This window comes from Pipistrellus hanaki (genome assembly GCF_964339955.1).
Source record: "Pipistrellus hanaki genome assembly, chromosome: X".
NCBI lineage: Eukaryota > Metazoa > Chordata > Mammalia > Chiroptera > Vespertilionidae > Pipistrellus > Pipistrellus hanaki.
In genome coordinates this window covers 71,160,509-71,186,981 of record NC_140524.1, presented here as the reverse complement: position 1 = coordinate 71,186,981, position 26,473 = coordinate 71,160,509, and the positions used below count along the sequence as shown (strand labels likewise).

General features: G+C 40.2%; 2 protein-coding genes and 1 long non-coding RNA gene across 6 annotated transcripts; 2 read left to right on the top strand and 1 right to left on the bottom strand.

Moving 5' to 3' along the window:
* Window positions 1-98: 98 nt before the first annotated feature.
* ITGB1BP2 (integrin subunit beta 1 binding protein 2) lies at window positions 99-26,428 on the bottom strand. 4 transcript variants are annotated; one of them, XM_084869717.1, is made up of 12 exons: window positions 25,838-26,428; window positions 25,332-25,381; window positions 25,192-25,248; window positions 24,975-25,117; window positions 23,998-24,092; window positions 23,372-23,430; window positions 23,162-23,232; window positions 22,946-23,045; window positions 22,572-22,685; window positions 22,267-22,329; window positions 17,738-17,776; window positions 7,306-7,519 (listed from the first exon to the last, which is right to left on the bottom strand). In XM_084869717.1, the coding sequence occupies exons 1-12, from the start codon at window positions 25,899-25,901 to the stop codon at window positions 7,493-7,495; spliced, it is 882 nt and encodes a 293-aa protein (XP_084725843.1). In that variant the 5' UTR covers window positions 25,902-26,428; the 3' UTR covers window positions 7,306-7,492. The 4 variants fall into 4 exon arrangements, with proteins under 4 accessions (XP_084725844.1, XP_084725843.1, XP_084725842.1 ...); XM_084869718.1 differs by lacking the exons at window positions 7,306-7,519; window positions 17,738-17,776 and adding an exon at window positions 99-653 and having other exon boundaries at window positions 25,838-26,427; XM_084869716.1 differs by lacking the exon at window positions 7,306-7,519 and having other exon boundaries at window positions 17,455-17,776.
* LOC311614719 lies at window positions 3,244-5,792 on the top strand. The gene is made up of 2 exons (XR_014793705.1): window positions 3,244-3,487; window positions 3,548-5,792. It is a non-coding gene; the product is annotated as an uncharacterized lncRNA (long non-coding RNA).
* On the top strand, window positions 5,949-7,210 carry LOC311615477 (U6 snRNA-associated Sm-like protein LSm1; the record flags this gene model as incomplete). The annotated part of the gene is made up of 2 exons (XM_084870854.1): window positions 5,949-6,024; window positions 6,825-7,210. The coding sequence occupies 2 exons, from the start codon at window positions 5,949-5,951 to the stop codon at window positions 7,208-7,210; spliced, it is 462 nt and encodes a 153-aa protein (XP_084726980.1).
* Window positions 26,429-26,473: the final 45 nt, after the last annotated feature.

Here is a 26,473-nt window from a genome sequence, read left to right as displayed (position 1 = left end):
ACACACAGGAAATACACATGAGTTAAGCATATTAGAAAGCTTAACCTTATTTATGAGAAAAATTGTACTAAACATATGGTACCATTCTTTTCCTATAAAAATGATAATATCAGAAAGTCTGATAATGTATTTTTTTTAAGTGTCTGGAAAAACAGACACTCATTTTATTGGATTGTAAATTAATATAACTTTTAGAAGGCAGCTTGTCAAAACATTTTAAAAGTAAATATGCCTTTTTTATTGGTAAGTAACAGAAAACCCAACTCCAATTGGCTTAAGCAATAAAGAGGATTTATTGATATGTACAACTGTAAATTCCAGGGGATGAGCAGGCTTTGAAGTTGGTTTGATTCCATGCATCAACATTAAAACCAAAGACCTAATTTTCTTCCATCTGTCAGTTCACCTGCCACAGTTTAAGTTTCAAGATAAATGTGACTCTCTTCTCAGTAGCAAAAAGGCTGCAGCATTTGAAGACTTCACATCAGCCAAAAGATGAGACAAAGCTAGCCTTCTGTTATGTCTCTCAGAAAAGCAAAGAACTAAAACAAACAAACCAACAAAAATTCTTCCTCCAAATACTTCAACAAATACTCTCTAACATTTCAAGAATTTGAATTGGGTCAGTGGCCCATTCCTGAACAGGAATTTTTCTAAAAAAAAAAAAAGTCAAAAGTTAAAGAAGAAAGTCAGAAAATATATTTCAACTGATATGATAAAGGCCTGGGTTTTTTAGTGTAAAAAGCTTTTAAAAAGCTTTTACAAACCAACTTCAAAGCCTGCTCATCCCCTGGAATTTAAAAAGCTTTTACAAAATCCTTCTTGACAGGACAATGGTATGCATTGATTGGCTAAGGCCTGGGTTGCCCAAACCAATGACTGTGGCATACAAGGATGGACTTACATTGATTGGGATATATGGTGGTACCACTTGCCAAAAGCTGGGGGTGAAATCAATTACACCCCTTCAAACTTTATAACTGCTAAACAATGGGGAAGACACAGAATGGATGTTGGGCAAGGAATCACATCAGCCATAATATACTTTGATCCAGAACCATACTTCTAGGAATTTATCAAACAGATATACTGGCACAGAACACAAATTAGTATGTTCAAAGAGACTGTTTCAAATAACAGGATATTGGAAACAACTGAAATGCCTAGATTTGGTTAAATAAATTATGATGTAGCCATACAAAAGAGTAAGACAGATGCAAATCTATGGATATGACACAATCTCAGAGATATATTAAGTGAAAAAAGCAAAGCGAATAGCCTGCTACCGTTTGTGAAATAAAAAGGGAGAAATGATGTGTATATATAGGTATTGATATATTTTTACATGAAAAAGGAAAACTTCCATTTTCATCAATAAACCAGACCAGATAGACAGAGAGATATCCAAACACATGTGCACACACATATATACACCCATTTATACTTGCATATGCATGATTTGTATAGACTATATCTAGAACATATACAAGAAACTGACAGTAGTGATGGTCTCTGGAAAGGGAATCAAGAGAAGTAGGAAATAGGAGTAGGAGTAGTATATAACTCATTGTTTGTCTTTTTATAATTGCTTGACTTTTTTCTTTACCAAGTGCATATATTTTAATAAAAAAATTTTTTTATCCTCACCCAAGGACATTTTTCTTTTTTTTCTTTTTTTCTTTTTTTTTTTTAAATATATTTTTATTGATTTTGTACAGAGAGGAAGGGAGAGAGATACAGAGTTAGAAACATCGATGAGAGAGAGTCATCAATCAGCTGCCTCTTGCACACCCCCTACTGGGGATATGCACGCAACCAAGGTACATGCCCTTGACCAGAATCGAACCTGGGACCCTTCAGTCCCCAAGCTGATGCTCTATCCATTGAGCCAAACCGGTCTTGGCCACCCAAGGACATTTTTCATTGACTTTTGTAGAGAGGGTAAGGGAATAGAGATATATAGATATAGATAGATAAGAGACAGAGATAGGGATAGAGAGAGGGAGAGAAATAGCGATGTGAGAAACAGAAATCAATTGCCTCCTGTATGCACCCTGTCCGGGAATTGAATCCACAACCTTTCAGTGCAACTGAACTATACCAGCCAGAGCCATGTGCATATATTTTTAATTAAAATAGAAATAGTTGCCGAAACCGGTTTGGCTCAGTGGATAGAGCGTTGGACTGCGGACTGAAAGGGCCCAGGTTCGATTCCGGTCAAGGGCATGTACCTTGGTTGCGGGCACATCCCCAGTAGGGGGTGTGCAAGAGGCAGCCGATCGATGTTTCTCTCTCATCGATGTTTCTCACTCTCTATCCCTCTCTCTTCCTGTCTGTAAAAAATCAATAAAATATATTTTTTTAAAAATAGAAATAGTTATTGCCCAGCTGGTATGGCTCAGTTGGATGAGTTGTGGTCCCATACACCTAGAGGTTGCTGGTTCAATTCCCTGTCAGGGCACATACCTAGGTGGCAGGTTCGATACCCAGTAGGGGGTGTGCAGGAGGCAGCCAATCAATGCTTCCTCTTATCACTGTTTCTCTCTATCCCTTTCCTTACCTCTCTGAAATTAGTAAAAATAGATATTTTAAAAATTAAATAAAAATATTTATTAATTATAGGTTTCTATATTTTACTTGTCAAATTGTCAAAGATAAAAATATTTGTTAATTGTCAGCAAGAATGTTGGGAACATGTCCTCATATATGCTAATGGTAAGTGTATAAATTTATATACCCTCTTTGGAAGGCAGTTTGTCAATATCTATTTAAAATAATAATGCACCTAATCTTTACCTAGCACTTACACATCTAGGATTTTATCCTACTGATTTACTTACACATATTAGCAAAGATGCATAAATAAACATATGCAATACAGTAGTGTTTGCAATAACAAAAGACTGAAAACCATTTATATATCCATCAATAAAGGATTAACTAAATTAAATCTATATATATAAAAGCTAAGCAACCAGAACACTGGAACAACTGGTCACTATGACATGCACTGCAGGCGCCAACCAGCCCAATTGGGGGTGGCCCCTCCCCCAGCAAGGCTCAGCCCCCCTCCCCCATTGAACTCCCCACCTCTATCGAGGGTGGGGCTGGCAGGCCAATCTCCTGTGGCCTCTCCCCCCAGTCAGCCTCCTTACCTGGTCAACCTCCCGCCACTCCCCCTGCTGGCCTCACCCCTATCAGCCCTGATTGGGGTAGGGCCATCAGTACCCCACCCATGCACGAATTTGTGCACTTGGTCTCTAGTAATACATAAAACAAGTTAATCTTAAGAAGGTAGAATTCTACACAGCAATGAAAAAGAACAAACTACAGATATATTCAACACCTTAGAAGAAGCTCACAGATAATACTGAATGAAAGAAGTCAGAGGCAAAAGAGGACATACTATTTTTTTGTTTGTCTGCAGGCGCTGGTGCCCGGGACCACGGGGCAGGCAGCTTGTCCCTCTCCCGGGCCGCAGGCACAGGTGCTGGTGCCTGGGACAGTGGGGCAGGCAGCTTGTCCCTCTCCCCGGCCGCAGGCACAGCCGTTGGCTCCCGGGACCTTGAGGACCAAGGGGCATGCGGATTGTCCCTCACCTGGGCCACAGGTGCAGGTACAGACACTTGCACCGGGGACCACGTGGCCGGAGGCTTGTCCCTAACCCAGGCCACAGCCCAGCTGGTCCCCATTCCTCTCTCACTAGTGTTGAGTGTCTGAGCCGTTATGGCATGATGGCATAAGGGCATGATGACCATTTGCATATTAGCTCTTTATTATATATAATAGGATAGCTCTTTATTATATAGGATGATTCCAGATTGGTATGTAGGTATTCACTCACACTTTTACTATGTCTCTACATATTGTATGCCAATATATATTTGCAAATATATACAAAATGTTTGAAGGTTACACACCAAACTGGTAACAGTGACTTCTTCAGAAGAATAAATCTAATTGTTCAAATATTTTGTTTTCCGTTGTATTCACTTCTGCAAATTGTTTTGTAAAGATGCAGGAAGCTCCTACCAGAAGTTGAATATTTAAATGTCACATTGATGTAGACAATAGTCAAATCTATCTTCATTGCTACAGTTTTCTCATGAACTTGAATTCTGCATTTACAATTAACTGCCTGCTAGCATTTACAGTCATGTTTTGCCATCACTGCAAACTTGTATCTAAAGAAATTCATTATCAGAATTTTCAAACAATATTAGTTCTAGTTCTTCATTTTCCTATTTCTGTTCAAAGCACTAGCCTTCTACCTATTACTAGTACTTAAGCTATAAGCCTTGGAGTAGCCATCTTATATCCTTACCTCCCCTATCAGAAAAAAATCAAGTGCAAGGTATTTTTTCTTCCTTTTAAATAATATCTTACATGTCTTTATTCTTTGACACCCTAATTCAGACCCCTCACTCAACAAATACTTCTGAGCACATAATATGTACATGCTAGGCAGTTTTAGGTGGTGGGAATTGAGCAGAAAAGCGGACTTATATACTAGTAAAAGAAAGAAATAATAAACAAGTAAAAATAATTATGCAATAATAGTTAACACTTTTATGCTTATCCTATACCAGGTATTGTGCCAAGCTATTTATTATTCATTCATTCTTTCATTATTTTTTAAATTTATTTTATTGATTTTTTACAGAGAGGAAGAGAGAAGGACAGAGAGTTAGAAACATCGATGAGAGAGAGAAACATCGATCAGCTGCCTCTTGCACACCCCCTACTGGGGATGTGCCCACAACTAAGGTACATGCCCTTAACCTGAATCGAACCTGGGACCTTTCAGTCCACAGACCGACACTCTATCCACTGAGCCAAACCTGTTTTGGCCAAAAAAATTATGAACAACAAATACATATCTATCAACAAGTTAATAAAAAAAATCTGATGAACAGAATAAACTGGTGAATATAATAGAATTGGGGACATAGAAAGGGAGTGGATTGACAGTTCTCAGGGGGAAGGGGGTGTGGGATGCGTGAAGAGACTGGACAAAAATCATATACCTATGGATGAGGACAGTGTGGGGGTAAGGGTAGAGGATGGGGTGGGAACTGGGTGGAGGGGAGATATGGGGGGGGGGAAAGGAATAATTGTAAAAATCTGAACAATAGAGATTTATTAAATTAAAAAATTAAATAAAGGAAAAAGACAACTGCATCCTCACTTGCCAGCCCCTTTCTGCACATGCCGCACCTCTGTACCTCTGCACTTTACTTCCACACCTCCTCTGAGTCTCAGTGTGCTTTTCTCTTTCCTTCTAGTTGTAGAATTTCCACTCAGCCAGCCTTCCTGTGGTTCTGATGATGTCCATCTTGTCTTTTAGTTGTAGTTTTGAAGTGGTTGTGCGAGTTCAGGTGTTTACTTATGCCATCTTGGTTTTTCCGAGGAATCAAGATTTGAACCTAGGCAGCTCTCTTAATTGTTAATGCTATATTGCTTTTTATGTAGGGAAAAACTCGGTTGATATGGGCTATGGTGAAAGTCAAACAGGGTAATATATAACTTGGATAGTAGGTATCAATTTAGATATTGAGGTCAAGAAATGCCTCTCTGAGTCCTGACCAGGTGGCTCAGTTGATTGGAGCATTGTCATATGCACCAAAAGGCTGTGGATTTGATTCCTGTTCAGGACACATAACTCAGTTGGGGGTTTGATTCCTGGTTGGGGTGCATACGGGAGGCAATCGAACAATGTTTAGAGAACATAGTTTCTTTCTCTCTCTCTCTCTCTCTCTCTCTCTCTCTCTCTCTCTCTCTCTCTCTCTCTCTTGCTCTCTCTTGCTCTCTCTTTCCCTCTAAAAATTAAAAATAAAAAGCATATCCTCAGATGAGGATTTTTTTTTTTTAAAAAGGCCTCTCTCAGGTGATTTTTTTGTGGAAGAACTCAGTTTCTCACTGTGGATTTTGCTAATTGCACAGTTATCATGCAGTTCCTCTACATTTACTACAGATTGGCAACAGGATCCAAAGACAAAGTCAAACTTGGGTTCCATCCCTTTGGTATGCTTATAAGATTGATATAATGTTTAATGTCTCTCTTTCTTTAATCTTAGAAGCTGTTGATGCTTACTATCTATATTTATCAAGGGTTGCAGAATGGTGATATTCTAATTTTACTATTATTTTTTATTCACTGGAATAGCTCCGTAAAAAGACATGTCCCCTCATCCTACTATTTTGTAACTTAGTTCATCTAGGAAAGGCAATATAAATGTTTGATTCTTTCTCTTTATTGATACATTTTCAAGATAATGAACTGGTTTCCTATTGTGAGGGGTGATATTTGAGCTGAGATGTGATGACAAGAAGGAAACTGACTATTCAAAAACCTGGAGAAAGACTATCCCCAGGCAGAGGTATCAGATAGTACAGAGTCACTGAGAAAGGAGTGAATTGCATTAAGTTCAAAGAACACAGGAGACTAGCATGATGATACTAATTGGGTAGCTCAGTTGGTTAGAGCCATGTACGGCAAACTGTGGCTTTGAGTCACATGCAGCTCTTTGGCCCCTTGAGTGTGGCTCTTCCACAAAATACCATAGCCTGGGTGAGTCTATTTTGAAGAAGTGGCGTTAGAAGAAGTTTAAGTTTAAAAAATTTGGCTCTCGAGGGATAATATGGAGGAGCTTCGGGCGTGCCCCAGCTGCTGAAAGCCAGGGCAGAAGTGCGGGTCCCCGTCTGGGTTCCTGTCCCAGTCCCGCCGAGGCTGCGACTGAGGTAGGAGGTAGGAGGTGTTGGACGCACTGGTGGCTCTCCGCTGCTTCGCATGGCAGCCTTATCTCAGCTCAAAATGAACTGAGGCACCGCCAGCCTCATCGAAGACATCGACAAAAAGCACTTGGTCCTGCTGCGAGATGGAAGGACACTTATAGGCTTTTTGAGAAGCATTGACCAATTTGCTAATTTAATGCTACATCAGACTGTGGAGCATATTCATGTGGGCAAAAAACACGGTGATATTCCTCGAGGGATTTTTGTGGTCAGAGGAGAAAATGTGGCCCTAGTAGGAGAAATAGACTTGGAAAAGGAGAGTGACGCATCCTTGCAGCAAGTGTCCATTGAAGAAATCCTAGAAGAACAAAGGGTAGAACAGCAGACCAAGCTGGAAAATGAGAAGATGAAAATTCAGGCTTTTAAAGATCGAGGTCTCTCCATTCCTCGAGCAGACACTCTTGATGAGTATTAAGTCTTTTGCTCTTGGGGAGCAGGGGCTCTCACTGAATGGAAATGACGTTCTGGTCACCTCACACATTTGACTAGAGACTGTAGAATTTTGAAAAGTTTTTCTTTTGGATTCTTTCACATATGTAACATGAAGAAATCATGTGGCTTTTTTTCCTTTTTATGAACAAAATCATTGTCTAAAGAAATAGCTGGATGAACTCCTTTCACATATCACTATGGAGCCAGCAACTGCTTTTCTATGTTGCTCTTCTCATCCCAAATTAGAGTTTACAGGACACAGTCTTCACTTGCTTGTAAATAAAATATGAATCTAAAAAAATAAATAAATAAATAAATAATTTGGCTCTCAAAAGAAATTTCAATTGTTCTACTGTTGATATTTGGCTCTGTTGACTAATGAGTTTGCCGACCACTGGGTTAGAGCCTTGTCCTGGTACACCAATGCTGGGGGTTCAATCCCTGGTCAGGGCACATACAAAAAAACCAATGAATACATAAATAAGTGGAACAAGAAATTGATATCTTTCTCTCTCTCTCCCCCCCACTCCTCTCTCTCTCTCTCTCTCTCTCTCTCTCTCTCTCTCTCTATATATATATATATATATATATATATATATATATATATAGTCAATTTGTCAATTTATAAAAGTTTTTTTAAAAGACCAGCATGGCCACATTACTTTCACTCCTACCTGTGGAACTATCTTGTTATAGACTGAAGGTGTCCCCCCAAAATTCATATGCTGAAATCCTATCCATTATGACAGTATCAGGAGAAAAGACCTTTGGTAGGTATTAGGACTAGGACTAGATGAGGTCATGAGTGGGATTACTGCCCTTATAAGAATCATGACAGCTCTAGCTGGTTTGGCTCAGTAGATAGAGTGTCGGTTTATGGATCTGAAAGGTCCCGGTTTGATTTCTGGTCAAGGGCACATGCCTGGGTTGTGGGCTAGATGCTCAGTAGGGGGAATGCAGGAGGCAGCCGAGTAATGATCCTTTCTCATCATTGGTGTTTGTCTCTCTCTCCCTCTCCCTTCTTCTCTGAGATCAATAAAAGCATATTTTATTTAAAAAGAATCATGACAGCCCTAACCTGTTTGGCTCAGAGGATAGAGCATCGGCCTGCAGACTCAAGGGTCCCAGGTTCGATTCCAATTCAGGGCATGTACCTTAGTTGTGGGCACATCCCCAGTAGGGAGTGTGCAGGATGCAGCTGATTGATGTTTCTCTCTCATCGATGTTTCTAACTTTCCTCTCTCTTTCTCTCTGTAAAAAAATCAATAAAAAAAATATATATTTTTAAAAAGAGTCATGACAGAGCTTGCTTTCTCTACAGAGGGCCTTCACCAGAACTCAACCATGCTGATGCCCTGATCTTGGACTTTTAGCCTTCAGAACTGTAAGAAATAAATGTCTGTTTAAAAAACACCCAATAGCCGAAACCGGTTTGGCTCAGTGGATACTGCAGGGGTCTTCAAACTACGGCCCGCGGGCCACATGCGGCCCGCAGAGGAGTCTGATCCGGCCCGCCAGGTTTTTTGGGCAGTGAGCGCAGCCGAGGTGTTACAGTAGGAATTAGTAGTTCATATAGTCCGGCCCTCCAGCTCTCTGAGGGACCGTGATCTGGCCCCCACTTTAAAAAGTTTGAGGACCCCTGGGATAGAGGGTCGGTCTGCGGACTTAAAGGTCCCAGGTTCGATTCCGGTCAGGGGCATGTACATTGTTTGCGGGCACATCCCCGGTGGGGGTGTGCAGGAGGCAGCTGGTCCATGTTTCTCTTTCATCGACATTTATAGCTCTCTATCCCTCTCCCTTCCTCTCTGTGGAAAATCAATAAAGTATATTTTAAAACAAACAAACAAACAAACAAACAAAAAAACCACCCAATCGATGAAACCGGTTTGGCTCAGTGGATAGAGCGTAGGCCTGTGGACTGAGGGGTCCAGGGTTCGATTCCGGTCAAGGGCATGTACCTTGGTTGCAGGCACATCCCCAGTAGGGGGTGTGCAAGAGGCAACTGATTGATGTTTCTCTCTCATCGATGTTTCTAACTCTCTGTCCCTCTCTCTTCCTCGCTGTAAAAAATCAATAAAATATATTTTTTTAAAAATAAAAATAGCCGAAACCGGTTTGGCTCAATGGATAGAGCGTGGGCTTGGGGACTGAAGGGTCCTGGGTTCGATTCCGGTCAAGGGCATGTACCTTGGTTGTGGGCACATCCCCAGTAGGGGGTGTGCAAGAGGCAGCTGATCAATGACTCACTCTCATCGATGTTTCTAACTCTCTATCTCTCTCCCTACCACCTCTCTGTACAAAATCAATAAAATATATTAATAATAATAATAATAATAAAAATAAAAAATAAAAAACACCCAATCCATGGAACTTTATTATAGCAGCCTGAACTAAGAATTAATATATATATATATATATATATATATATATATATATATATATATATATAAATTTTTTTAAGGAATATACATGATATGGTCAGATTATTATGATCTCTGAATGCATAATAATCTGGCCACTCAGAATTATTATGAGGCCCAGTGCAGGAATTCGTGCATGGGTGGGGTCTGGCAAGCCTGGCCAGGGGGAGGGGACATGGGCAGTTGGCCGGCCTGCCTGCTGGTCAAAATCCTGGTTGAGGAGACAATTTGCATATTAGCCTTTTATTATATAGGATATATATTTTATTGCATTCAGAGATCATAATAATCTGGCCACTCAGTGTATATTTACATATATATTTTTTATTTTAATATATATATATTATTGATTTTTTACAGAGAGGAAGGGAGAGAGAGAGAGAGCTAGAAACGTCGATGAGAGAGTAACATCGACCAGCTGCCTCTTGCACACCCCCTACTGGGGATGTGCCCGCAACTAATGTATATGCCCTTGACCGGAATCGAACCTGGGACCTTTCAGTCCACAGACCGATGCTCTACCGCTGAGCCAAACCGGTTTCAGCTACATATATATTTTTTAAAGAAATATATCTAAATCAATTACTCTCTCTTCCACTCTTTCTACCACACCAACTTAGTCTGGGGTCTCATCTTTCCCTCCTGGACCACAGCAATTATCCAACTGGTTTCACTGCCTGCAAGCAGCTCTTCCAACCTACTCAATTAACTTCATACTCACTGAAGGTTTTGCAATTCTGTGTATAATTTTTTTTTTTTTTTTTGCTGGGAATGCATTTGTAAATTTATAACAGATTTTATTGGTAAAATAATATTCATTTATTAGAGGGAAGTGTTTGCTTGAAAGTATTGCTGGACACCAAAGATCACAGGCTTTGTGGTCGGATTTGTATTGATATATGAGTCCCAACTCTGACACTTGATAGGTATATGACCTAGGGAAAATTACATAACTTCCCTTAGCTTCAGTTTCCTCATCTATTAAAAAATTATAATAAAAGCCCTAGTTGGTTTGGCTCAGTGGATAGAGTGTTGGCCTGAGGACTAAAGGATCTCAGGTTCAATTTTGGTCAAGGGCACATATGTCGGTTGCAGGCTGGATACTGCCCGTGGTCTGGATACATGTGGATGGCAACCAACTCATGTATCTCTCTCACATCAGTGTTTCTCTCTCTGTGTCTTTCCCCCTTCCTTCTACTCTCTAAAAAATCAATGGAAAAATATCCTCGGGTGAGGATTAACCAAAAGAGAGAGATAGAGATAGAGATAGAGAATAATGCTTTTTTTTAAAAAAAATCTAGGCCAATATTCATTTTTTTTCCACTCATTCATGTATTTATCTCTTTATTCAGCTTTTTAAAATTAATATTTTATTGATTTTTTTACAGAGAGGAAGAGAGAGAAATAGTTAGAAACATCGATGTGAGAGAAACATTGATCAGCCGCCTCTTGCACACCCCTTACTGGGGATGTGCCCACAGCCAAGGTACATGCCCTTGACCGGAATTAAACCTGGGATCTTTCGGTCCGCAGGCCGATGCTCTATCCACTGAGCCAAACCGGTTTCGGCAATAATGCTTTTTAAAAATATATATATTTTATTAATGTTTTAGAGAGAGGAAGGTAGAGAGATGGAGAGTTAGAAACATCGATCAGCTGCCTCCTGCACATCCCCTCACTGGGGATGTGCCCACACCAAGGTACATGCCCTTGACTGGAATCAAACCTGGGACCTTTCAGTCCGCAGGTGGAACTGAGCCAAAACGGTTTTGGCAAGAATAATGCTTTTAGTAGATGGTTGTGATAATTAAATGAGAATATATATCAGAGAGAAGAGAGAAAAATATGTCTTTATTAAAGTTCTTGGATCATAGTAAAGGCTAAATAAAGAATAGTTTCTTTAATTTTTAAATGACTCCTTACACCAAGCATATCAAACTTGCTCCCACAACAAATACTTTTGCAGCCCATATAATGGTATGTAAGAAACGTTTTATTTATTTATTTATTTATTTATTTATTTTAACATTTTATTGATTTTTGTACAGAGAGGAAGGGAGAGAGATAGAGAGTTAGAAACATAGATGAGAGAGAGAGTCATCAATCAGCTGCCTCCTGCACACCCCCTACTGGGGATATGCCCGCAACCAAGGTACATGCCCTTGACCGGAATCGAACCTGGGACCTTTCAGTCCCCAAGCCGACACTCTATCCATTGAGCCAAACCGGTCTCGGCTATAAGAAACATTTTAATAAAAATCTCGTAACTTAATTTTTACAATATCCTGTTATACATAATTATTAATAACGAAATACAATGTTCGATAATGACTAATTACTATAATTGTGTTGCATTCATTTCCCTTATGCGCTTTACACACTGACGCATCATTTTTCTCCACTAATACTAGCAGCAAATATTTGAGCAGCTGATTGCCACATCATTAGTCTTGTACTGACTCGTTTGGTGTGAGCAACAGGAAATATTTCATTTTCAGAGAACAAGAAAAATAGGTTTACTTGTGTTATGTTTATTAATTTGTGCAGTTATTCAGTATCTGGTAAGTTAATGTTCAATGCAAAATATTTTTATTAAAATGTTTTATTATCTAATTAGAGGCCCAGTGCATGAAATTCATGCATGGGGGAGTGGTGTCCCTCAGCCCAGCCTGTACCCTCTCCAATCTGGGACCCCTCAAGGGATGTCCAACTGCCCTCTCACAATCCAGGACTGCTGGCTCCCAAATGCTCGCCTGCCTGCCTTCCTGATTGCCCCTAATCACTTCTGCCTGCCAGCTTGATCACCCCCTAACCACTCTGATGCCAGCATGATTGATGTCTAACTACTCCCCTACCTGCCTGTTTGCACCCAACTTCCCTCCTCTGCCAGCCTGGTCACCCCTAACTGCCCTCCCCTGCAGGATTGATCACCCCCAACTACCCTCCCTTGCAGGCCTGGTCCCTCTCAACTGCCCTCCCCTAATGGCCATCTGGTAGTGGCCATCTTGTATCCACAGGGGGGCAGCCATCTGGTATTTTGGAGTGATGGTCAATCTGCATATTACTTTTATTAGATAGGATAGAGGCCTTGTTCATGGGTGGGGGCCAGCTGATTTGCCCTGAAGAGTGTCCTGGATTAGGGTGGGGGTTCCCTTGGGGCGTGGAGTGGCCTGGGCGAGGGGCCTGTGGTGGTTTGCAGTCGGCAACCCAAATAGAGGCCCTGGTATCTGGAATTTATTTATCTACAATTGAAACTTTGTATTCTGGAGCAGAGCCTTCTGGTTGCTCTGTGGTGGCAGCTACTTCTGTTGGAATTTATGTATCTGCTATAATTGAAACTTTGTAGCCTGGAGTGAAGGCCTGAGCCAGCCAAGGCTGCAGAAGCTTGGCTTCCTCCATTGCCTGGGGGCAACCCTAGCCTCCTGCTCTCTAACTCCGTGGCTGCCACCATTTCTGTGGGAATTTATTTACCTTGAGTGAAGGCCTGGGCCCACCAGGGTGTGGGAAAAGCTTGGCTTCCTTCATTGCCAGGAAAACCCAAGCCTCCCTCTTGCTTTCTGTGGCTGTAGCCATCTTGGTTGGGGTTAATTTGCATACTTGCTCTGATTGGCTGCTGGGCGTGGTTGCTGGGCGTGGCTTGTGGGTATTGCAGAGTGCTGGTTAATTTGCATATTACTCTTTTATTAGATAGGATGTTAACGATTACTCGTTTATTTTTTTAATACATTTTAGTGATTTTAGAGTTCAAAAGGGAGAGGGAGAGATAGAAATATAAATGATGAGAGAGAATCATTGATTGGCTGCCTCTTGCACACCCCCTACTGAGAATCAAGCCTGAAATCCAGGCATGTGCCTTTGGCCGGAATCGAACCTGGAAACCTTCAGTCCACAGGCCAATGCTCTATCCATTGAGCCAAACCAGCTAGGACATGATTACTCATTTATTTTAGCCCTTTGTAGTCAGCATGTCTCTATCAAAATAAACCTACATTTCTATGAAAATTGAAGCTTTGGGTTTTTTTGCAGCCCACATAAACTTAAACCTTGTTTATTTGGCCCGTGTTAGCATTTTAGTTTGACATGCTTGCGTTACACTGCCCTGGGTGGGTTGCGGGTTTGATCCCTGGTCAGGGCATGTGCAGGAGTCACGTGGTGAATTCATGGATGGGTGGAACAACAGATCAATGTTTCTCTCTCTCCCTCCCTTCCTGTCTCTCACTAACATTTGAAAATTAAAAAATTAAAAGACCCCGCAAACTGCAAATTTCAATCTCCATGCTTCTACTTCCACAGACTTCATATTAGATACTTTCATCAGATGAACTATCCCTTCTGTAACAAATCAGTAATATCTTTCTCCCTTCTAGCCCTGCCTCTGGTCATCCAGTCCCCTTCATGGGAAAGCAACCAATGATATCCTATTTATCCTTTCAAAGAGGTTTTATGACTCTACAAGCAAAAATATATAAAAGAGGGAACTAGCACTAGTCATTAGAGAAAAGTAGGATTTGGATAGGTGGAAAAAAAGGAGATGACATTCCAAGCAGAGGAAACATCCTGGGCAAGAGTACACAAATGGGAATGAATAAGATATATTTAGAAAACAGGGTACAGCAAACAGAGTAATTCCCCTGAGAAATAACCCCAGCTGCTGCCTCAAGTGCTACCTCTCCTTTTCCAGTTCTGACTTCAGCCTGATCATTCCTTCCCTGTTTGTCCTGCTCTACATACCAGCAGAGTGGAAATCTGACACGACATGGTCCCTCACCCATCCTATCTTGCCTGGACTTATGTTACTATTTATTGAGCTTTGACCCCAACCATCTGTTTCAGTCCTGATAAAGAGGTCCTAGCTCTTCCTGAGTCACTCTCCAAGCCAGAGAAGTTCCATTTCTTTGGTCACATGGACAAAAGAAACAGGACAATAAATATAGAGGATGCAAAAAGAAAAAAATATATATTGAAAATGCATTGTACAGATATTATTGATATCACCAATATATATAACAGAGGTCGAGAAAACATGTAAACTATACAACAGAGATGTAATCAGCAAAACCCAGACTTTGTAAAACTCTATTGAAAAACAATCCAATTTCCTCAACCAAAAGGTATTGTATAAGGAAAAGAAAAAAAATGAAGGAGAACATTTAGTTTAAAAGTGGTATATAATATGTACCCACCAATCACAATATGTGGATTTTATTTGGATACTGACTCAAACAAAAAAGTTGTAAAAAACTTCTTTGGACATTTATGAAACTATTGGAAATTTAAATACTGACTTGGTATTTGGTAACATTAAGGAATTATTGCTTGTTTATGTGCTAATAATATTACTTTTGTGCTTTTTTTTTTTTAAAAAAAAAGTATGTTTATCTTTTAAAAACACAAACTGAAATATTTAGGTATGGAATGGTATGTCTGGGAATTGCTCCAAAATAATATGGGAGTTAAGAGATGAAACAAGAGTGCCTAAGAGATGATACTATTTGAAGCTGAGTGGTAAATGGGGATTCATTATATTATTGTTTACTTTTGTACATGTTTTAGATTCTCCATAAAAGGTTTTAAAACAATGTTGTTTGTCAAGCAACTGATGAAAGTGTGCGTGTTATTCTGAGGGAGTAGAACAGGAGGAGCTGGAATTTGAGAAGAGGAAGGTCTGAAACAGCCTCAGTGGGAAGTGCCAGGGAATGTATGAGACAAATAAAAGGGTTGCTGAGCAGCTGCAAAGGCTAAGTTGAAATTGGACAGCATGAGTTCATACTGGTCTGCTTGGTTCTCCTTCTAGCAGTGTTTTGGGACTTTGGAAGCAGAAAGGAAGAAAGAGGAAAGTGGGGGCCCAGAGACAGTAACACCAAATCTGGTATAACTGGGAGATAGTTATTGATCTGGATGAAGTAAATGGTAAAATAGCTAGGAGTCCCACCAAAGTTAGAGATGGGACATAAAAGTTGTTTGGGAAAGTGTTATGGGCCTCGATGGTTCCCAGTTAGGCTTGTCAAAGGGTCTCTGCTTGACTAGATGATGTGGTGTCAAGTTCCTCTTCTAAGAGCCCAGTCCTCAAAGGGCTCTAGGACCTGGGACAGCTCTTTGCAAACACTGAGGTTTTAATCAGTAGCTTTGTGTCTACAAGCAAGCTATTTTACCTTTTTGAGCCTTGGTTTCCTCATCTATAAAAAGTTTGGAAAAATACCTACTTCACAGAGCAGGTGTGAGGATTAAGTGAAATAATGTGGGTAGAAGAGCCTAGCCCAGTGGTATTCTGTTCATGAGACCCCATCAGGTGATTACACTATCCATTAATCCTGAAGCTGATGCAATGTTATGGTGAATATGCTATCACTACATAGGATAGCAAGATCTGTCAAGAAAATGCTTTTTTCTTTCCAAAACATTATAAAATTGGATATTGGAGGTGGCCCTGCCAAAGAAAAAAGCACCCCAACTTTCCTAATAGTTGGAGGTGAAAGTTTTTGGGTTTTCTTTCTTTCTTCCTTTCTTTCTTCCTTTCTTTCTTCCTTCCTTTCTTTCTTTCTTTCTTTTTCTTTCTTTCTTTCTTTCTTTCTTTCGTGAAAGTTTTTGATGAAGAGACAGAGGAGGAGTAAAGTAGTACTAATAATAGAAAACGCATATATAGTGCTACTATATGCTAGACATTGTTCCAAATATATGCTACTTATTAGTATGATAATATAAAGATCTGGTCCTCAAAGGAAAGATATGTCCTAGAGATAAGTATGTGTGAGGCATCTGCATATGGTTGATATTTGAAATCATGTGCATAAATGAGTGTCAACATTGGACTGAGTCTTCAAGAACTTCATAATTAAATAACCAAGTAGAAAAGGAAGAACCTGAAAAGGAGACTGAAAGGAATGCCCAGTGATGTAGAACAACCAAGAGGAGCAATGGGTCACAGAAGCCAATGTATTTCAAGGAAGAAACTATTATTGGTGTCAAATTTTACTTGAGAGATCAAGCAAGATGAGGAATAAAAGTATCCACTGGATTTAGTAACTTCATAGCCAATGGTAATCTTATCAACACAGATTGAGGGCTTTGGAAGACAGAATGAAGTGTGCTGTGAAGGGATCAGGAAGAATGAATCAAAAAAGTAGTTTTAAAAAATATTTTATTGATTTTTTTTTACAGAGAGGAAGGGAGAGGGATAGAGAGTTAGAAACACCAATGAGAAACATCTATCGGTTGCCTCCTGCACGCCCCCTACCGGGGATGTGCCCGCAACCAAGGTACATGCCCTTGTCGGGAATCGAACCTGGGACCCCTCAGTCTGCAGGCCGACGATCTATCCACTGAACCAAACCGGTTAGGGCAAAAAATAGTTATTTCAAGAAGTTCCATTATAAAGGAGAGAAAAGAGTTAAGTAGTAGCTAGGGAAGGATGTGAACTCAAGGGAAATTGTTTTTGTAAGATTGGAGAGACTTGGACATATTTAAATGCCAATGAAAATATCCAACAAAAGGGAAAAGTTGAATAAACAAGAAAGAGAAAGGATAATTAATAGCGTAAGGTTTCTGGGAAGGTGTAAGGGGATAGGATACAAAGCACATTAGGAAGAAATGAGAAGTGTACAAGGAGATATGGAGAGGATTTGTGCTAATGTGAATATATATATACACACACATGTATATATACATATACATATATACATATATACATATATACATATATACACATATACACATATACACATATACACATATACACACACACACACACACACATATATATATATATATATATATATATATATATATATATATATATTTCATGGTGGGAAGTGGGGTATTAAATTAGATAATGCATGCAAAGCACATTGCCTAGCAGGTTAGTTTGTACCAGAAATAGTAGCTATGGTTATTGTTGTTATTATTAATGTTATACACCTGCCTGAAAATTTGTTACATTTTAGGCTTTGGACTATGTAAAATGAGCTAGTACACTACTTTATTTTTAATTTTTTTATTATTTTTAGTACACTACTTTTTAATGCTGTAAATTTGAAGTTTTATATATTAAGTTTATATACAATAAGAATTACTTGAACTTTCTGATTCCTCACCTCCATCCTTTCCAGGATTTCTGGGTAATTGCTGGTCCCCTGATTTTGATAAGATAGAAAAAAAGTCATACATTTAAGGTTAGTGCACTTTATGTATTTTTCTATATGCATTTTTACTTCTATATATTTTTAATGTCTACCAAAGCCACTACGGATGACAATTCTCTCACAGAAAAATGACATTACAAGTTAACTGCTGCCCTAGCCAATTTGGCTCATTGGATAGAGCGTTGGCCTGCAGACTGAATGGTTCCAGGTTCGATTTCAGTCAAGAGCATATACCTTGGTTGCAGGCACATCACCAATAGGAGGTGGGCAGGAGGCAGCTGCTCAATGTTTCGAACCCTCTATCCCTCTCCCTTCCTCTCTGTGAAGAATCAATAAAACATTTTTAAAAAGTTACCTGCTGCCTGACTAGCGTTGAGCATCGACCTATGAACCAGGAGGTCACATTTCAATTCCTGATTAGGGCACATGCCCAGGTTGTGAGCTTGATCTCCATTGGGGAGCGTGCAGGAAGCAACCAATCAATGATTCTCTCTCATCATTGATGTTTCTATCTCTCTCTCTCTCTCTTTCCCTTCCTCTCTGAAATCAATAAAAATATTTTTAAAAATTAGTTAACTGCTGCCAAGGTTAGAAAGAATCTGAAGGATTCAGTTCAAGGGGGACATTTTATTTGCATTTCAAATCCATAGAATGAGAGAACACTGAGTGAGAATTGTCGAATATCCTGGAGGTCCAGGAAACCCCTTTACCTCTGATATGTGAGGTATCCCTGAACTCATTCCCTAATATTCCCTAATCTTGCTTCAATCTCCAAATTCTCAGCCAAACTATGCTGTAATCCCTCACCTTTGCTGCCCATGTCCATTTTCCCATCCCCATTTTACTCCTAGCTCCCAATGAGATCCTATGTTTCTTGAATCTGAACTGAGAGGGAAGGTTGCTATGAAAAGAACTTGACGTCATCTGAGGTTTGGTGAGCTTCCTAGTTTGATGTTTCTTGGAGTTTAAATCTTCCAGATTCTTGGCCATGCTGTTGTGAAAGTAAATTTGACTCAAGGGAAACTTAAAAGAGTCCTCTGATTAAGAATATACATTTAAAAAAAAAAAAAAAGGCCTATAATGCCTTTTTAACTCTCTTTTAAATCATGTTCAAAATCCTTGATCTAGTATTTTAGGCTCCTCCCAATCTAGTCAGATACCATTTAACTTTTTTGTCCCCTCCCTTAAACATGCCTTTTTATATGCTATCAGTGGTTACAAACAGCAAAAGAACTATGATCGGAGAACATCTGAAGAGGAATATTTACATTTTACTCTACATTAGGGGTGTCGAACTCAATCAGAGAAGGGGCCAAAATCTAAAATCCAGCCTAAATCGCGGGCCGAATGGTTTACTGAACAGTCATAAACTGACAATGTCATAAACTGACAGCGGAGTGCAGTGATGACAGCGCGGTGCGGGCCACATTGCAAGGCCTGGCGGGCTGGATTTGGCCCGCGGGCCTTGTGTTTGACACATGTGCTCTACATACTTCTGAACTGAGTTTTTCTACGGTGGCAATGTATTACTTTTGGAACTAAAACACAGTCCTAACCAGTTTGGCTCAGTGGATAGGTTTGATTCCAGTCAAGGGCATGTACCTTGTTTGCGGGCACATCCCCAGTAGGGGTGTGTGCAAGAGGCAGCTGATTGATGTTTCTCTCTCATCGATGTTTCTAACTCTCTATCCCTCTCCCTTCTTCTCTGTAAAAAAGTCAATAAAATATATTTTTTAAAAATAAAATTAAAACACAAAAAGTAAAATAAAACACCTTCTTGCCTCATCCTGGCTCTCCCTCTCTTCCATACCCATCCAAATTTCTCATTCTTCAAATTTCCATTCAGAATGTATTTCTTAATCCTCAACATTTATGGTCAATTGATTTTCGGCTAGGGTACCAAGGCAATTCAACGGGACAGAAGAGTCTTTCAAAAAAATGATGCTGGGACAACTGGATATCCATAAGCATAAATGTAAAGTTGGACCCCCTACCTCATACCACGTATAAAAATTAATTCAAGATGGATTGAAGATCTCAATCTAAGAGCTAAAACTATAAAACTCTTAGGAAAAAACATTGAAGTAAATCTTCATGACCTTGAATTAAGCAATGATTTCTTGGATTTGACATCAAAAACATAAGAAAACAAAGGAAAAATAGAAAAACTGGACTTCATAAACATTAAAAACTTTTGTGTACCAAAGAACACTACTAAGGAAGTGGAATGACAACACACACAATGGGAGAAAGTATTTGCAAATCTTATATGTGACAAGAGACTTATCTCCAAAATATACAAGGTGTCCCAAAAAATGTATACCCACTTTAACACCTGAAGCTCAATCTTGAAAATGAAATTTATTTTAATAAACACTGCCTTTATAATTATTCAAAGTGTGTATATACACTTTTGGGATACCCTAAATTTTAAAACTCTTACAACTCAATAAAAAGACAATCCAATTAGCAGATGGTCAAAGGATATGAACAGACGTTTTTCCAAATAAAAGACACAAATTACCAATAAGCACAAGTAAAGATGGTCAACATCATTAGCCATCAGTGAAATACAAATTAAAACCATAGTTAGATTCCACTTCACACCCACTAAGATGGTTATATTGTAATAAAATAAGACAAATAAGTGTTATTGATGATGTAGAGAAACTGGAACCTTCTTACATAGCTGGTGGGAATGTAAAATGATTCAGCCTCTGGAAATAGTCTGGCAGTTGCTCGAAAGATTAAAGTTACCATTTGACCCATAAATTACACTCCTAGTTATATATCCAAGAGAAATGAAAACCTATGTCTGTATAAAAACTTTCACATATATGCTGATAACATCATTATTCATAATAGGCAAAAAGTGGAAAAGGACCCAAATGTCCCTCAATTGATGAATGGATATACAAAATGTAGTATATCACACAGTGGAATATTATTTGTTCATGAAAAGAAGTTAAGGGCTAATACATGTTACAACATGGATGAACTTTGAAAATAGTATGCTAAGTGAAAGAAGTCTGTCACAAAAGACCACATGTTTTTTATTCTAGTCATATGAAATATCCACAATAGGTAATCCACAGAGGCAGAAAGTAGATTAGTGGTTACCTAAGGCTATGAGTTTGAAGGAAAATTGGGAGTGACTACTAATGGGTACAGACAGGGTTTCTTTTGGAGTGATGAAAATGTTTTAAGTTGATTGTGGTTGTACAACTTAGAAAAACATTGAATTTATACTTTAAATGGGTGTTGTAAGGTCTGCAAATTGTATCTCAATAAAGCTTTTTAAAAAATTACGTCTGCCATGGAGACTTCCCTTTCTTTTTTTAAGATTAGATTTTATTCCAAGCCTTCCTTTTCTACTGCAGTCCACATTAATCTCGCCATTCTCTCAACTCCAATAGCTCTTAAAAACTGTACTGCACAATTTAGTACTCAGTTTAACTACCTAAAAATGTTTATTATTATTTCATGTCAATTATCCATGACTTGTAAGCCAGACTGTAATTGTCCTGAGATGAATAAGTCTTCTGTTTTTCAAATATCTCTACCTAAACACATAACTGGGCATATAGTAAGTACTCAGTAAATAACTGATGGTTGTGAAGAATAGATTGAACGTGCATGTCCTTGTTTTCACACATGTGTCAAACACACAGAAGTTGGGGGAAATGAATACAATCTTAGTGAGGTGAGAGAACAACACTATGTGAAACTGTAGAATACCAGATTTATTTAAGAGGAAAAAAAACAGCATGGTTTGGATGTTTTTGTTCTCCCCTCCTTCGTCCTCCTGCTGCTCAATACCACATGGCCAACCATATCCTGGTCTCTGAGATCCTATGAAATTTATTGAGGTCCTGTCTAGATCCTTGTTTGTCTGGTGTCACTATTCCCCAATTGCTTCCTCCTCGTCCTCCTCCTCTGTCCAGCTCAGATCATCTGAGTCCTCAGATTCTTCCTCATCCATCTCTAACCCAACCCCTGCCTTAGCCTTCTCAGCTAGTGCATCAGGGTGCTCCAGCTGGGCCCAGGATCCTGGGTCAGCCTTCACCAGAGAGATTTCAACCCGAGATGGCATCAAGGAGACAGAGCTCAGCTCCACGTTTATGACCTGAGGAAGAGGGGAAAGATAGAGGAACAGGGGGAAAAGAGAAAATGAAGAAATCAACGGGGTTAGGGTCAGGGTCGGGTGGTGATAAATAACAGGGAGAAAATAAAAATGTAAGGCAGGGAAAAGATGGAGGAATAAGACAACATAGTAATGGAGAGAAGAAAAAAGAGAAAGGGAATAGGGAAGGGGGAAAAAAAGAAGGGAAAGGGAGAGAATATAAAAGCAAATAAAGAGAAAACCTCCACTTCTTCCCATTACAACTCATTCCCCCTCAAGACACCCTCTATTCATTGCAGTCTGGACCTTCTTTTCATCCCATCTGCCCTCCCTCCTGTGCTCCCTTATCTTCACTTACCCCCCAGAGCTTCATCTGTGCTTGGAACACACGGTTACCATCAAAAACAATGTTGACATGAAGCTGAGAGAAAAGAATTATAGGGGTAGTAACAATCCAGAAGGTCAGAACAGATCATTATAACACTGAACCAGAGGTGTGATCCATACATCCACAGGTTAGTCAGATAACCCTGACCCAATATCACTACCTTCCTCTCAGGGGACTATGGAGTCTACATTTTAACTCCATAAAGTAACACTGTCTGTGAAATTGTAATAACACCCAATTCACTAGCCTCCAATCCAGCATAAGACATTCCTTACCTCAGTTTGACTGGCCTTCACCCAGTTGAATGCAGGAAGTGGAATCTGGCCATACACAGTCACCACTACTAAGGAATCTGTCTGGTGCCAGTCATGACGGCAAGATGCTGGTAGCTAAAAATATGAAATGTCGGTGGTAAAAATGTATGCTTAACCCAAGAGTTCTCATGGTTTGAATGGAGAAGAGACAGAGTTTCAAAAAGATTAACACCAACTCATATTTACTGCAAAGCTTCTGGGTTGTTGAGGGATAAGGAATATAATCTTATTTGGTCCATAGAAAGGGAGATAGAGACCTTGCTATGAATTATGGGGAGGAGAAATTATTTCTGGAATTGGCTTCTAATCAAGAGTTCAGGGAAGTTGGAGCTTACCTGCTTCCCCCAGTCATGTCTACCAACTCTGCATCCTGGCTGTGCCAGGAAGGCCCCAAAATCCAGGGTCTGGATGCCACAACAGCTCCAAGACTTCATCCTGAAGTAGGAAGACAATTCAACTGAATCCCTTTCCATTCCCACAAGCCCCTACTCCCATCTATGTTCAACATTGGGAGAAACCTCTCTCACAGCCCACCTAGTACCCTCCCTCACCCCTCATGGAATCGAGGTGCTCCTGGGTGGTAGGTACATGGAGTAGCATCACTCTCAGGGCCTTGGTAAACCTAAGACAGATCAAGGAGAAAGAAAAGGAATCAGGTCATTCTAAAGTGTACTTCATGCAACTTCATATCTATACCTAATCATCTCTTGGGTATAGTATCCCTCAGCCACATGCTTGAGCCCTCATAAACTCTCACTCACAGCGTCACATCCTGGGTTCTGGCAGCTGGAACCAGTCTGGATCAGACTACTGTCAAGTCCTGGGCAAGGGAGGAAAATAGAATTAGGAACCTATCTTTTATTTATTATTTTTAAAATATATTTTATTGATTTTTTACAGAGAGGAAGAGAGAGGGATAGTTAGAAACATCGATGAGAGAGAATCATCGATCAGCTGCCTCTTGCACACCCCCTACTGGGGATGTGCCCGCAACCAAAGTACATACCCTGGACTGGAATCAAACCTGAGAACTTTCAGTCCGCAGGCTGATGCTCTATCCACTGAGCCAAACCGGTTTTGGCTATCTTTTATTTTAAAATACGTTTCTATTGATTTTAGAGAGAGAGGAAGAGAGAGATAGGAACATCAGTGATGAAAGAGAATCACTGATTGGCTGCCTCCTGCATGCCACTACTGGGGATTGAGCCCCAAACCGTCCTTCTGTCCTGACCAGGAATTGAACCAGTAACTTCTTGGTTTATGGGTCAATGCTCAACTGCTAAGCCACACCAGCTGGGCAGTCAGAAACCTATCCATTACATCCACCTAACTGCCACTTTCACTAAATTCCAGTTTGTGAGGTCTGTCCAAAGAAGGACCCACTTACCTGCTCCAGATTCCTGGTTTAATTCCTTTTTTTCCAATGCCATTTCCAGGGCTTGGGATATATTTAGTGGAAGCAGCTTTGGAGGCAACTCTGACCTAGGGGGTAAGGGTGGGGTAATTTAATTCTGACTCATTAACCATGATCGACAGCTCCAACACTCCCACCAGTTCTAATGGAACCCAAGAAGACTGATGAAATTGAGGTCAGGGTTGGAGAAGTTGCATAGAAACCCCATTGCCAATTTCTCTATGGACATCCCAAATCCCTGACCGTGGGGAAATCACCAAGACTTATCTTGCTCATCTACTCCGTTACTTTAAATCCACATTTCTCTGTAGGAACATACCATTTCCCCTTCCTCTAATTGTGGACCTAATATGACTTTCTTCTAGTTCCACAAAATTAACTTACTCTTCTCTGCAGCCTCCTGACTGCCAATTCTACTACATCCTTTTCTTGATGTAAACCTATTTTAAAGATCTTTTCCAAAAAGAAAAAAAAATCAAGATTTTTCCAATTACCCCTTGTATTATAAATATGTATTCATGAGGGGCTATCTGCCCTGTTAACTCAAAATACCCATCTATCACCCATATCACCTTACAGTAAGGGACATTATTTCTGGATAGATTTCCCTTATGGCACAACATATATAGACTAAGCCCTGACATCTGGCCCTCCTCACATCTCTGTGCGCTAGCTTCCAAACTCCAATGACCCTAAACTCCATGAATATAGAAAAAACCCTGGTATCTCCTTTTAAAAACATTTTTATTGATTTCATAGAGGAAGGGAGATATAGAAACATCAATGATCAGAATCATTGATTGGCGGCCTCCTGCATGCCCCCTATTGGGGATTCAGCCTGCAATCTGGGCATGTGCCCTTGACCGAAATCAAACCCAGGACCCTTCAGTCTGCAGATTGATGCTCTATCCACTGAGCCAAACCAGCTAGGATTGGGACCTCCTCTTTACTTGGGCCTCTCCCGGCGCAAACTCTCTGCTGACTTTGGGATCGTAGTCAGTTTTTGCTCCTGAAATGAACTGCTTGTGCCAGGGCCCTCAGGTTGAGGGACTTCAGGGAGCTTCTCAGCACAGTGTGGTCCCACAGTACAGCCCTAGTACAGATAAAGAGAGGAGGATTAGAGATAGAATCTTTCTATTAGGGGCAGAAGCTAAGTAAAGAATTTACCTTGATGTTTAAGAACTCAGAGAAATCTACAGTTCGCTTCCGGCAACAGGACCAACCCTGATGAGACCAAGCTCAGTTTAGATTCCTGAGTGTATTTCCTTTGGGGAATGTTCTTGCTATCCCCCCTCACTTTACCTCACCTTAAGTGCATCATGGAAGATTGGGATCCCAGTGTGATGGCAACAGGAATCTGTGGATATTGGTAGAAAGATCAAAAAAGGAAACTATACCAGATGTCACTTCTTACCTCTTCCACAGGCCTGTATGCTTTGGATTTTCCATATAATTTTTTTTTTTTAAAAAAATGTGTTTTATTGATTTTTTAGAGAGGAAGAGGGATAGAGTTGGAAACATCAATCACCTGCCTCTTGCACACCCCCTACTGGGAATGTGCCCACAATCAAGGTACATACCCTTGACCAGGATCCAACCTGGGACCCTTCAGTCCGCAGGCCGACGCTTATCTACTGAGCCAAACCGGTTAGGGCTTTTGATATAATTTTTAAAAGCCCAGTCAAGATTGAAGACTGCCCAGACCAATTAAACTAGGGAAAGTACTAAATTTCTTTCTACTCCTTTAGCAGACTATCCACAGATGACCATTCCCCAGGATCCGGATCCCCCTGGTAAGACCAGGATTACTCACCAGGAAGATTGGTATTGGGGTCAAAGTGCTGCCCACAGCCTTTGTTATGGCAGAGTAGAGACATGGAAGCGTTGGTAGAATTACTGAAAGGGTATTTCAAGGAGTCTGGCTGCCGAATGGGGAACTCCTCTTAGTCTGGAAGCTTTTAACTGCCTGGAAGGGCCAGCTGTGTCTATCTTTAGTTCAGGAGGCGTACACCTCCTAACATGGGCAAGGGAACTTCAATTGGTCTTCCCAGCCAATAGGAAAGAGCTCAGGAGCATTTTAGCTCTGAGGCTCAAGAAAAGGATTATGCAGAGTAGGGTTTGGAACTTGGGCGAGGTCAGCTAATCACGGCTGAGACTGTTTTAGATTTACCATGCCAATTCTAAGCCTCAAGACATATTAGCAGCTGCTCAGAAACATATACCAATTTGAGACCCCTCCCAATGAGAATACCCCAATGCCCCAGCCCATTTTCTTTCAAAGCTTTCCTCCCATTCTTCTGTGCACCAACGACACAGATCTTTTGTCAACCACTTCAGCCATAGTATGCATCCAATCCCCATGTTTGCCACATGGATACTTTATGAAATCTACTGATCATCTCCTGAGACAACACCCCTCCCTCCCTTCCCCTTCAAAAATAGCACAGAA

Excerpts from the sequence above, each read along its gene's own strand:
- ITGB1BP2 (XM_084869715.1), bottom strand. The coding sequence starts at position 25,901 with ATGTCTCTACTCTGCCATAACAAAGGCTGTGGGCAGCACTTTGACCCC. Across the intron at positions 23,431-23,997 it reads AAACCAGGAATCTGGAGCAG|GACTTGACAGTAGTCTGATC; the intron begins GTAAGTGGGTCC and ends TCCCTTGCCCAG. Across the intron at positions 22,330-22,571 it reads TGAAGGCCAGTCAAACTGAG|CTTCATGTCAACATTGTTTT; the intron begins GTAAGGAATGTC and ends CTTTTCTCTCAG.